The sequence below is a fragment of the Aquarana catesbeiana genome, linkage group LG12, assembly GCF_042186555.1.
Source record: "Aquarana catesbeiana isolate 2022-GZ linkage group LG12, ASM4218655v1, whole genome shotgun sequence".
Lineage (NCBI taxonomy): Eukaryota > Metazoa > Chordata > Amphibia > Anura > Ranidae > Aquarana > Aquarana catesbeiana.
The window spans coordinates 156,879,225-156,893,492 of NC_133335.1; the positions used below are offsets into that span (position 1 = coordinate 156,879,225).

At 40.2% G+C, this 14,268-nt stretch overlaps 1 protein-coding gene across 3 annotated transcripts in view; it reads right to left on the reverse strand.

The window, feature by feature from the left end:
• Positions 1-14,268, reverse strand: part of LOC141113182 (signal transducer and activator of transcription 5B) — a 579,035-nt gene that overhangs the window by 89,813 nt on the left and 474,954 nt on the right. For all 3 annotated transcript variants that reach the window (XM_073606118.1, XM_073606117.1, XM_073606119.1), the window contains 2 exons: positions 11,717-11,847; positions 395-546 (listed from right to left, as the gene is read on the reverse strand). In XM_073606118.1, coding sequence (XP_073462219.1) covers positions 395-546; positions 11,717-11,847 — 283 coding nt within the window. The remainder of the gene's footprint in view (positions 1-394; positions 547-11,716; positions 11,848-14,268) is intronic.

Below are 14,268 nucleotides of genomic sequence, written 5' to 3' on the forward strand. Positions count from 1 at the left end.
ATACATTGACACTATTGTTTAAATAAGCTGACAATGTGAAAAAACATCTCGGAGGTACTGCCTTTTCCATTCTTTCGAAGCAAACTAAATTTCAATTATTCATTAAAACGTAAATTATTAGATAAATAAATATTTTCACACAAAGGTAGATTACAGGTTAAAAAATCTTTGTCCATCCATAAATTATTTTTCAAATTACAAAACAGCAAAAGAAGACGAATCGCTTTGAAACCCCCCTTTAAGACAGAGAACCACTTGGGCAGGCTAAGGACATGCAACTGCAGAAAACACAGACCCAAGCAGTAGTAGACAACAGACAGGAGTGTATGAAACCACGGCAAAATGACTGGCGGATAATAACATTTCTGCTTTGGGGCCTGGAATAACCACTTACCAAGTTTGTAATAGATCTAAACTTCCTTCTGGAGGCCCACCATTTCCTGCCAGTTGTTGCCGTCTCTTCCACTGGATCAACTCATCATCCAAGATAATCGTTTGCTGCTTGCGTAGAAGTTGAAGAGTCTTTTGGTGCTTCTCTGACAGGTCCTGCATATGCAGCATTGTAAGAGAAAATTTTAAATAAGTTGGAAAAGGTAGCATGGCAAACTCAAAACCATGGGCTACAGAGATATGGCAGATAAAGATAGTGAGAACGCTCTTGCCTTGTCACTTTAGATTTTTGTTGCCTAAGAGCATTGTATATACATTATCAACATTTCTAGCCACTAAACTTACTTCTTTTACACGGATTTTAACCACTTTTAATCTGTGTACAAACTCTCTGGTCTGCACTTTGTAAAAAAACAAACAAAAGGTTGATGTCTCTTTCAGGGTAACTAATAGGGGTGCTGAAATTAATCGCTGCATCGATGCACACGACCGGAAAAATCGATTGCCGGGTGAAGTCATCCCGACTTGCCCCGCCCCTCTCGGGAGAGCGCTCTGAGCATATAGTTGTTAAAATAAGTGATTTATTAATCCTGTGCCCTGCTGTATGTGCTTTTTAAAAAATATGGAGCTTCATACTGCATTTCTCAGTGTGTGTGCTGTGTACACACCATTCATGTGACTGCCCGGCCTGCCTCTCTCCTCTCACATCTCACCTGACGTCAGTGGGGAATTCTCAGCCCTGCCCGCCTCTCTTCTGATAGCTACAGTCTGCGGGCGGGGCTGAGAATTCCCCACTGACTTCAGGAGAGACGTGAGATGAGAGGGGAGAGAGGCGGGCCGGGCAGTCACATACACTGAGAAATGCGGTAATGAAGCTCCATATTTTTTGAAAAGCACATACAGAGAGGCTCTGGATTGTAACTCAGGATTTATTAAGACAAAGACATGTGTTTGTACTCTACTTACACCTCGTACATGCTCCGTGCTGACAGTTCCCTGGCTACCCCATTTGTACATGCCACTGTGTTAACTCCTAGTGTGCTGGAAGGTGCAAACAGGAAAGCCGGGGAACTGTATATACAGGGACAGTACAGGGAAATTCACAGCTGTGGATTCTAATCCCTCCTTACCTCCCAGCAGCAGTGTTTGTGAATGCCTGTAACCTGTAGTGCACCGGATTAGTCCATCTTAACATCCTCCCTTTGATCCTTCCAGCCTTCTGTCCCTCCCTCACCACCACCATTTTTATCTTTGAACTCCTCCATACTTCTTTTCCTATCCATGGATTCCTCCATCTTCATCCCCAACCTCTTCCATCCTTCTGTTCCTATCCATGGATTCCTCCATCTCCATCCCCAGACTCTTCCATCCTTCAGTTCCTATCTCCAGACTCCTCTGGCCTTCCAGTCTCTATCCATGGATTCCTTCATCCCCAGACTCTTCCATCCTTCCTTTCTTATTCATGGATTCTTCCATTCTTCAGTTCCTACCCCTTCCTCATATCCTGGACTCTTCCATGTCATTGTCCTGCTATATGCAGGGAGTGTTCTTTTTTTTTTTTCTTTGAAGGCAGATACATTTTAAAAATGGAGTTCTTCTAAATGTTTGAAATTTTTTTGATGGTAACCATCAACAGTAATCATGATGCAACGCGGAATCGAATCGTATCGAATCGTGAGACCTGTGAAGATGCACCTCTAGTAACTAATACAAGAAAACCCCTACATTCTGAAGTCTTACATTGTATTTTAATTATTAATTTAAAAGGAATCAAGGTAAATCTTTTTGTAATTTAAGTGAAATTTTTTAAAATGTAACTTAGCAAGGAAAATAGTGTTTTTTTATACTCTGCACGAGTATAATCAAATTCTTGAACCAAAACTGAAGCAGCAGTACAAAGAGCAATGTTGACATTCAAACTGTAAGATGTCACAACCAAACTAATGTATGTATACTAATGCGATAATAGCATTAATGCTAAAAGATTGCTATTACAATAACATCAATACTATATATACATACACAAGAAGAAAAAATGAATATAAAATATATTGCAACAAAAATTAGTAGATCGAGCAAGTTTACAGTGAAAATCAAGCAAGTTCACAGTGAAAATAATTCTTCCATTGAATAAAATGTGTCCAGAAACGACAACAATGTCCTCAGTAATTTTCAAATCCACAGATGTTAAAGTGCATGCGTGCAATAATTTTCCAAAAAGTGACTCTTGTGAAGAAAAATCCAGTTCAGTAAGAGGGTGACTTTACACACATACTCCCCTCCCCTCTGTGGCTGCGTTTACCTCAAGCTGTGTGACCGCACAACTAAGTTTGGTCTTCATAAGCTGTGTATTATCCAGCCTCTTTTTTATATTTTAACATTGAGGATATCCTCTGTGGATATAACCGTGGGATCCTGCTGAAAACTTCTTAACTCAGAGCCCAGGAGTGGTTCAACAGCTTATGTAGACTGTTATTTTTATACTGGTTTTTCACACATTATGGGATTGTGATTGATGCATAGCAGCTGTGCACAGGCACTTGATTCACCGTCACACGGGTTGATTTAAACTGCACCAGATGCCAATTGTAACTTAGGGCTTATTTAGGGTAGCTCGCAGGATTTTTTAGTTATAAATGTATGTATACTGTACATAAAGAGCTGAACTATGGAGTCCAAAAAGACAGCCAGAGGGCAAAGGACTAGTCACTAGTGAAAAAAGGAATGCCGCTCACTAAGCCTCCGGACCTTAATAAGTGTTCCCGCCCTAATGTGAACTCTCAGGTGCTGGCTCTGCAGAAGTCTGTAGAAACAAGAAAATCCTGAACTGGCACACTCCGTAGAAAAGGCATCTTTATTGGAAAAATAGTATAAAATCCAACATAACAGTAAAATCAAGACGTGGACAAGACAGGGAATGATGGCTAACGCGTTTCACATCGTTTGATGCTTACTCATAGCTAAATTAATCAAGAACAAATAGTGCATATAAAAAGGAGGTTGAAAAGATAAACCACCAATCAGGGTTGACAATTAGGTGGGCACACCTTCTGCACAATTGGAGCTTGAGATCCCGAAAATAAGGTGCACCTGTGGGGCAGGAAACAAACACTAGTACTAAAAATACTAAAAGGCATTTATAATTACATTAGTGTCATAAATGATGATCCAGAGTGTAAACATGTCCCATCAGAGTACACACATATAAATGGGGTTAACTGGAAAAACAACAAACAAAAGTACATTTAACTCTGAAATATATAGAACATGAACATAAATGAAAAAGTAAAAAGAATATAACAATGTGGATGAATACAGAGATCCATTTATGACAGGCAAGTATAGTTGTATGGAATATTGGCCGAAGAGCAGTAATAAGCCAGTCATAAAGATCTCTATATGAACAAGAAACGAAAAGAAATATCTTCGCTTCTAAATCACAGTAAAATTTTGATATTATGTTAAAAATGTTCACTGGAAAAAGTGTTGTTATTACAGGATTACACTATTACTAAAATGAAAAACCCTAAAAAAACAATTACATGTTGTATAGAAAAAAAACAAACAAAAGAGGGTTGTTTAATTCATCTAAAGTCATAAACTGTGAATACGATGTGAGTCAAAACAACGACATGTAAAAGGAAATGAGGTATCAAGTAATAAGTGTATGAAAAGTCCTCGGTACCCTGGTTCCTCTGTTTGAATATATTCTGTAAAAAAGAAAAAAGAAAAAAGAAAAAAGAAATGGAAATAAACCAAAATTGGGGCGACACTGAAGGAATTTAAACTGGAAGGGAAAGGAAGATCATGAAACAGACTGATCCCGAAGAGGCGATATAGAGATTGTGAGCGGGTGTATAGTGAGACCCAAAAGTCTCACACCACCTGCTGCAAACAAAGTCATAATCGCATTCGGGAATCATGATTACAACTGGAAAGTATTGTGCAATGAACGTTACAATGTGCATATATATGCTATCCAGTGCATTTGACTCCTAGTGTCATACGATGAATGTTACAATATGCATATACAAACTGTCAGGTGCATTAAGCTCCCAGTGGGACAGAAATGGATAATGAAGGAAAGATGTGATCCCGCCACCACAATGAAACTTGTGGCAGGATGAAAAAAAATACAAATGACTAGGAATTGTCTATTGATAATTGAGAATTGATAGAAATGGGATACATCCCATTTAAAATTGAGTCCCAAAGGACATCTAGTGTTCAATATGAAAATCCACCGGACTTCTCGTTTGCATAAGATGTTGAACTTGTCGCCACTTGTTGGTGGTTTCACAATTTTGTCAATACCTTGGATGACGAGACTAGATGTGTCCTTCTGATGGAATTTGTTCCATTGTCGTGCAACGTTTGTGGCATGATCTTTCTCTATATAATGAAGATGATCATAGAGACGATCTTTAAGTCTGCGTGTCGTCCTGCTGACATATTGTATGGAGCATGTTGTGCAGGTGATAGCACATATAATGTAACGTGTGTTACAATTCATAAAAGAATGTATCTTATGGGATTTGCCTGTGGATGTGATAGTGTCACCCCCTTTTATGAAAGGGCAGTAGGCACGACCTCGACCACCACATTTAAAGGTTCCTTGTAAGGATAACAAATTTGTAGAGGTGTTCCTACTGTAAAAAAGACTGGGTGACAAAAGACTACTGAGGGACGGAGCTTTTCTGGATACAGTACAAATGCCTTTGGCCAGAATCTGGGAGTACACAGGATCATGAGATAGCACTGGAAGATACTTAGTTACGATCTTTTTTATTTTGTGAAATTCAGTGCTGTAGGGAGTGGAAAAAGTGGGAATAAAGTTAGAATGGTTAGTACTGCGATGTCTAGTGTTACTGGCAGGTTTGTCTGCAAGTAGTTTGTGACGGGGTACTCCTTTTGCAATTGATAACCCTCTATTAATAACAGATTCGGGGTAACCTCTTTCCTCAAACCTAGCAGACATGAGTGCAGCTTCCTGATCAAAGTCTGATTGTTTGCTGCATAGTTTCCTAAGTCTGAGGAATTGGCCGACCAGGATACTATTGATAGTGTGTCCTGTATGGCTGGAATCGGCCCGTAGGAGCATATTGCCTGCACAGCGCTTTCTATATAGATTCGAGGTAATCTCATGGTTTTCCCCTGTCAAAAGAATGTCTGGGAACTCTATGAATCTCCAAAAAATGCGGAGCCTCCATGGGCGCCAAATTCTCACCGTCCTTGGCCAATTTATATATGGGATGGTGGGAGAGACTCCGCATTTTTGGAACTGATAGTCCCCGTCAAAAGGACACCATATTTTACTGCAGATAAATAGACAATCTTTTGTTTATCGTTTCAGATCCACATGTAAATATGGATCAATGGTTAGACTATATGAACGACAATGTACTAAACTTGAGATTTACAGGGAAACTCAATGTTAAATCCATAGAGTTCCTAGATGTTCTATTGACAGGGGAAAACCATGAGATTACCTTGAATCTATATAGAAAGCAAAGTGCAGACAATACGCTCCTACGGGCCAATTCCAGCCATCCGGGACACACTATCAATAGCATCCTGGTCAGTCAATTCCTCAGACTTAGGAGACTATGCAGCAAACAATCAGACTTTGATCAGGAAGCTGTACTCATGTCTGCTAGGTTTAAGGAAAGAGGTTACCCCAAAACTGTTATTAATAGGGGGTTATCAATTGCAAAAGGAGTACTCCGTCACAACTACTTGCAGACAAACCTGCCAGTAACATTAGACATCGCAGTACTAACCATTCTAACTTTATTCCCACTTTTTCCACTCCCTACAGCACTGAATTTCACAAAATAAAAAAGATTGTAACTAAGTATCTTCCAGCGCTATCTCATGATCCCGTGTACTCCCAGATTCTGGCCAAAGGCATTCGTACTGTATCCAGAAAAGCGCCGTCCCTCAGTAGTCTTTTGTCACCCAGTCTTTTTTCCAGTAGGAATTGTAACACACGTTACATTATATATGCTATCACCTGCACAACATGCTCCATACAATATGTCAGCAGGAAGCCACGCAGACTTAAAGATCATCTTCATGATATAGAGAAAGATCATGCCACAAACGTTGCACAACATTGGAACGAATTCCATCAGAAGGACACATCTAGTCTCGTCATCCAAGGTATTGACAAAATTGTGAAACCATCAAGAGGTGGCGACAAGTTCAACATCTTATGCAAATGAGAAGTCCGGTGGATTTTCATATTGAACACTAGATGTCCTTTGAGACTCAATTTTGAATGGGATGTATCTCATTTCTATCAATAGACAATTCCTAGTCATTTGTATTTTTTCATCCTGCCACAACTTTCATTGTGGTGGTGGGATCACATCTTTCCTTCATTATCCATTTCTGTCCAACTAGAAGCTTAATGCACCTGACAGTTTGTATATGCATATTGTAACATTCATCGTATGACACTAGGAGTCAAATGCACTGGATAGCATATATATATATATATATATATATATATATATATATATATATATATATATATATATATATATATATATATACACACACACACAGTGGGGACGAAAAGTATTCAGACCCCCTTAAATTTTTCACTCTTTGTTATATTGCAGCCATTTGCTAAAATCATTTAAGTTCATTTTTTTTTCCTCATTAATGTACACACAGCACCCCATATTGACGGAAAAACACAGAATTGTTGACATTTTTGCAGATTTATTAAAAAAGAAAAACTGAAATATCACATGGTCCTAAGTATTCAGACCCTTTGCTCAATATTTAGTAGAAGCACCCATTTGATCTAATACAGCCATGAGTCTTTTTGGGAAAGATGCAACAAGTTTTTCACACCTGGATTTGGGGATCCTCTGCCATTCCTCCTTGTAGATCCTCTCCAGTTCTGTCAGGTTGGATGGTAAACATTGGTGGACAGCCAATTTTAGGTCCCTCCAGAGATGCTCAATTGGGTTTAAGTCAGGGCTCTGGCTGGGCCATTCAAGAACAGTCACGGAGTTGTTGTGAAGCCACTCCTTCGTTATTTTAGCTGTGTGCTTAGGGTCATTTTCTTGTTGGAAGGTAAACCTTCGGCCCAGTCTGAGGTCCTGAGCACTCTGGAGAAGGTTTTCATCCAGGATATCCCTGTACTTGGCCGCGTTCATCTTTCCCTCAGTTGCAACCAGACGTCCTGTCCCTGCAGTTTAAAAACACCCCCACAGCATGATGCTGCCACCACTATGCTTCACTGTTGGGACTGTATTGGACAGGTGATGAGAAGTGCCTGTTTTTCTCCACACATACCGCTTAGAATTAAGGCCAAAAAAGTTATATCTTGGTCTCATCAGACCAGAGAATCTTATTTCTCACCATCTTGGAGTCCTTCAGGTGTTTTTTTTTTTAGCAAACTCCATGCGGGCTTTCATGTGTCTTGCACTGAGGAGAGGCTTCCTTCAGGCCACTCTGCCATAAAGCCACGACTGGTGGAGGGATGCAGTGATGGTTGACTTTCTACAACTTTCTCCCATCTCCCGACTGCATCTCTGGAGCTCAGCCACAGTGATCTCTGGGTTCTTTTTTACCTCTCTCACCAAGGCTCTTATCCCCCGATAGCTCAGTTTGGCCGGACGGCCAGCTCTAGGAAGGGTTCTGGTCTTCCCAGACGTCTTCCGTTTAAGGATTATGGAGGCCACTGTGCTCTTAGGAACCTTAAGTGTAGCAGAAATTTTTTTGTAACCTTGGCCAGATCTGTGCCTTGCCACAATTCTATCTCTGAGCTCTTCAGGCAGTTCCTTTAACCTCATGATTCTCATTTGCTCTGACATGCATTGTGAGCTGTAAGGTCTTATATAGTGGGGCGGCACAGTGGTGTAGTGGATAGCACTCTCGCCTAGCAGTAAGAAGGGTCGCTGGTTCGAATCCCAACCACGACACTACCTGCCTGGAGTTTGCATGTTCTCCCTGTGCCTGCGTGGGTTTCCTCCGGGTACTCCGGTTTCCTCCCACACTCCAAAGACATGCTGGTAGGTTAATTGGATCCTGTCTAAATTGTCCCCAGTATGTATGAATGTGAGTTAGGGACCTTAGATTGTAAGCTCCTTGAGGGTTAGGGACTGATGTAAATGTACAATGTATATGTAAAGCGCTGCGTAATTTGACGGCGCTATATAAGTAACTGAAATAAATAAATAATAATAATATAGACAGGTGTGTGGCTTTCCTTAACAAGTCCAATCAGTATAATCAAACACAGCTGGACTCAAATGAAGGTGTAGAACCATCTCAAGGATGATCAGAAGAAATGGACAGCACCTGAGTTAAATATATGAGTGTCATAGCAAATGGTCTGAATACTTAGGACCATGTGATATTTCAGTTTTTCTTTTTTAATAAATCTGCAAAAATGTCAACAAATCTGTGTTTTTCTGTCAATATGGGGTGCTGTGTGTACATTAATGAGGAAAAAAATGAACTTAAATGATTTTAGCAAATGGCTGCAATATAACAAAAAGTGAAAAATTTAAGGGGGTCTGAATACTTTCCGTCCCCACTGTATGCACATTGTAACGTTCATTGCACAATACTTTCCAGCTGTAATCATGATTCCCAAATGCGATTATGACTTTGTTTGCAGCAGGTGGGGTGAGACTTTTGGGTCTCACTATACACCCGCTCACAATCTCTATATCACCTCTTCAGGATAAGTCTGTTTCGTGATCTTCCTTTCCCTTCCAGTTTAAATTCCTTCAATGTTGCCCCAATTTTCGTTTATTTCCTTTTGCTTTTTTCTTTTTTACAGAATATATTCAAACAGAGGAACCAGGGTACCGAGGACTTTTCATACACTTATTACTTGATACCTCATTTCCTTTTACATGTCATTGTTTCGACTCACATCATATTCACAGTTTATGACTTCAGATAAATTAAACAACCCTCTTTTGTTTTGTTTTTCTATACAACATGTAATTGGTTTTTTAGGGTTTTTCATTTTAGTAATAGTGTAATAGTGTAATCCTGTAATTACAACAACACTTTTTCCAGTGAACATTTTTAACATGATATCAAAATTTTACTGTGATTGAGAAGCGATGATATTTCTTTTCTTGTTCATATAGAGATCTTTATGACAGGCTTATTACGGCTCTTCGGCGAATATTCCATACAACTATACTTGCCTGTCATAAATGGATCTATGTATTCATCCACACTGTTATTTTCTTTTTACGATTTCATTTATGTTCATGTTCTATATATTTCAGAGTTAAATGTACTTTTGTTTGTTTTTCCAGGTAACCCCATTTATATGTGTGTACCTTGAAGGGACATGTTTACACTCTGGATCATCATTTATGACACTAATGTAATTATAAATGCCTTTTAGTATTTTTAGTACTAGTGTTTGTTTCCCGCCCCACAGGTGCACCTTATTTTCGGGATCTCAAGCTCCAAATTGTGCCGAAGGTGTGCCCACCTAATTGTCAACCCTGATTGGTAGTTTATCTTTTCAACCTTCTTTTTTATATGCACTATTTGTTCTTGATTTATTTAGCTATGAGTAAGCATCAAACGATGTGAAACGCATTAGCCATTAATCCCTGTCTTGACCTCGTCTTGATTTGACTGTTATGTTGGATTTTATACTATTTTTCCAATAAAGATGCCTTTTCTACAGAGTGCGGCAGTCCAGGATTTTCTTGTTTCTACAGACTAGTCACTAGTATCGCCTGTGGTCTCCCAACTGACTGTTCCCCGCTTACTCACCTACCATGCCTTACTCTGCACTGTGTGGAGGCATGGTAGGTCCATGGTAGGTAGAGGCAGGGTTTTGCAGCCTTGTGTCAAAGCCTCCAGCAAGGAGAACAGCAAGCAGCACAGTAATGACGTTGCCAAATTTCATGAGACTAGAAGTCAGAGGCAGCAGGGCCTTTGACTAGATTCACAATTCTGCAGGTGCGGAACTAGATGTGAATCACATGCTTATGCTTTCACCAAAAGTGCATTGCTGTTAGTAGACGCGAAGGCGTTCATATTAATTCTTAGCAATATTAAAAAATGTGCAGGAATGTTTTCCTTGTGTTTTTTTTTGCTTTGTTAGTTGAGTTACTAGAGACAAATCTGATCTTTTTAATTTCAAGTCCATAAAGTTACATGCATATTGTCAATAAAACAGCTTTCCCCAAAGTCTGGTTGGCAATCATCAAAACTCTTGCCATGTCTAATCATCTCCTGTAAGGTAACAGTTCACAACAATCCTGTTCTAGCTACCCTCTACCAATGTTATTTTTGAGTTTTACCCAAGAATGCTAACATTTTAAGGTGGAACTACAGTGCATATGAGCACCCAAAACCAAAAATACTATTTAATTAATTTTTAAATATTCAAAGCAAAAAGTCACCCATCCATCCATGTCGTCATACTATTTTGCTGAGAAATCACTTTGAAAACCAGCCCCTATCATTTCTGGCTGTGGCCATCTTAAGTAAGGGCAGATGATTCATGTAGCATTTACTTCCTGGAATACATCTGCTCTTAGCTCAGGCATGCAGACAGGAGGATGTGCTTAGCTGAGATAATCCCCTCCTGAAGACTCCTTGAATGTATGACATGATTTGCCTAGGCCTGGAAACTGAAGAAATGTAAAAAAAAAAAAAGTTTAACACAAAGAAGTATGATATACTTCATATCTACCTACTAATGCTAGCAGCACAAGGATTAAAAATAGTCAATGTTGATTCTTCTGTCTACCTTCTCAAGTCGTGGTAAGGATCCTCTTACTTCCCAAGCAAGACTCTGATGAAAGTCAGTATGTTATCAAGACTCTGCACTTACAAAAATCAGCACTAGAGTACACTCATGCTACCTGTAATACTTGATAACAGCTGCCAAAATGTACATACTGTCTACTGTCCATTGTGATAGTAACAAGACACTAAAGCTGGGTACACACGGGACGAAACATCGGGAGACAACAGCCGGTTTAAAACCGGTTGGCATTCGACCTGTGTGTATGTTAGCCGGGCTCTGTCAGACGTGCATGCAGGAAAACCAGCAGCCAACTGACTCCCGATCAATGAATGCCAATGGCAGAGATTGCTGATGGGAGTGTTCTGGCGGGCTGTGTATCAGGCTGAAATTCTTCATTCAGTTCTCAGTTTAGATGTAAGAAGATACAGCAGCCTGGAAAAGCAACAACCTAAACAATCCTTTCCAACATTCACGACTGCCACTAATAACTCCACTAACAATCAACCTCAACTTCAGAGTAGACAGACAAGTTGCTGGAAATGTCAACATGGTGTTGGTTTTGGAACATACCAATCTGTATTGTTGAAGAGTCTGGGCCTCTCTCTGTAGCCAGTTTTCTAAGGAAGCTTGCCGCTGCTGTAATGTAGCTTCACGAGGCATACGTTCCTGGGGACTCAGCTGGGCCAACTGGGTAAACTGAGCTGAGAAAAGGAGACAGAAGCAAGTCACACACTGTCACTTATAGCAACAAAGAGCCATATTAAACCATAAACCACAAGCTACAACAGAATATACAGTATATGAAAAATCAAATGATACACAACGTCGAGTAAATAAATACCTAACATATCATGCTTTAAAATTGCGCGCACTCGTGGAATGGCGCCAAACTACGGTACCTAAAAAACTCCTTAGGCGATGCTTTAAAAATGTCTACAGTTTACCAGTTTAGAGCTACAGAAGCGATCTAGTGCTAGGATTATTGCTCTCGCTTAGACGTTTGTGGCGATACCTCAAATTTGTGGTGCAAACACAGTTTACATATGTGGGTGTGACCTACATATGCATTTAACACTACGCACGAGGGGGGACGGGGGCGCTTTACAATTTTTATTTTATCACATTTATTTATTTTTACACTTTCCCTTCAAATTTTTATATTTTTTAAATCACTTTCTTTTGCTAATCACAAGAAATGTAAACATTCTGTGCGATAACAATACAGCATGACAGGTCCTCTTTATGGAGCGATATGGCGTCTAGAAGACTCCAAATCTCTCCTCTACCTTTAAAAGCAAAAGATTAACTACTTCCTGTGGTTTAATTGTCCTGACTGGATGTCAAAAGACGTCCTTTTGAACAAGCCACTCGTGCGTACCCCCAGGGGCATGGCGTGGCGATCGGTGGTGGTGTGTCTTTCGGACACACCGCATCTCCAATCATGGTAAAGAGCCTATGACATAGGCTATTTACTGTGTGATCAGCTGTGTCCACTCACAGCTGATTACAGTGTAAATAAGGAATTGCCGGTTATCGGCATTCCTCTACTCATGCTGACAGTGCGTGAGTAGAGAGAGCAGATAAGCAGCTTTCCTGACAATGGGGATCTGCACTGATAATCAGTGAAGCTCCATCAGCGATGCCTGCCAGTGCCCACCAGTGATGCAATTCAGTGATGCCCACCAGTGCCCGTCAGTGATGTCAATCAGTGCCCCCTCATCAGTGCAGCTCCATTAGCGAAGCAGAAAAATGACTTAATAAAATTTGTAACAAACAAAAAAAAAACGTATTTTTTTTCAAAATGTCCGGTTTTTTCATATTTGTTTAGCAAAAAATAAACTCAGTGGTGAATACCATCAAAAGAAAGCTCTATCTGTCTAAAAAAAAAATGATAAAAATGTGATCACACCCAATGGTATATATTCTTTGGATCTCAGAGTGAGAGGGCTGCGGCTAGATGTCCTAGGTCCCAGAGTTTACTGCCCAATCCTGGTGTACCTTTCAGCGGTGGCTCCATCCTACTCTCTTTTTTTCCCTACTCTTCCCCCCTTCTATCACCTCTTCTCCATCCTCTCTCACTCCTTCCCCCTCTTCTTTCTTCCCCTCCACCCCCCTGTCTTTCCACTTGTTCTAGAACCTCTCTGCATATCTCCCTTTATCCTCCGTTCCTTGGGACTACCCTGGGGGAGAATTGGGTTGTGTTCTTTAAGTGGTTCCTTATCCATTGGGACTGGCACGCAAAATAACCAGCATAATCTTTCTTATATATGTCTATAGATTTTTATTTTTTTTTGTAGTTCTTATATTATAAATAAGATGATCCTGGTACTATACTCTGAAAGTATTCTCTATGGTCTATTCTGCTAATCCAACTTGTCCAAAAGTTTCTACATATACTTTCCCAATGTATGCTCTCTAAGGCCCCTTTTTCATTTTTGTTATTGCTTTATTAATGAATATAACTTTTGTTAAAAAAAAGATAAAAATTTTGTTTGGGTACAGTATTGCATGCCCGTAATTGTCATTCAAAGTGTGACAGCGCTGAAAGCTGAAAATTGGCCTCGGCAGGAAGGGGGTAAAAGTGCCCTGTATTAAAGTGGTTAAAAAAAATGTCATTGTTTACATGGGGCCGGAATGGGAAGTGAGGTTATTACATTGCTGCAGTCCTCCTAGGCCATAGAAATGAGTGGATGCTATTTTTCCTTCGCTCATCTCTGTGACCAGATCAGTTCCTGGAACTACTGAAAACAGCTGAGGGGTGGGGTTACCCCTCCTGCCACTTCTAAAAGTAATCCAGCGGCGAATCTGCCACTCAAAACACTTTTAACAGAAAGTGCCTGAGGGAAAAATGAATACCGGGGTTATGGCATCTAGCTGCACCTATAATTCCGGTATTAAATGTCAAAGTAATGACGTGTTTTCCCAGTTAGGTGGTTGGCAAGTGGAAAGTCAAAACTTAGGTTGTAAAGCTTAGATTTTTTAAATAAAAATAAGAAACCCTTCTATACTTCTGCTCCCCCTCTCCCCCCCCCCTCCTCCTCTCCTGGGGTGCTCTGTCAGCACTCCTGGCCCCTCGTCTTCATCGGGAGCCCTGTGCAGGCTGATTCAAATCCCGCTGCTGC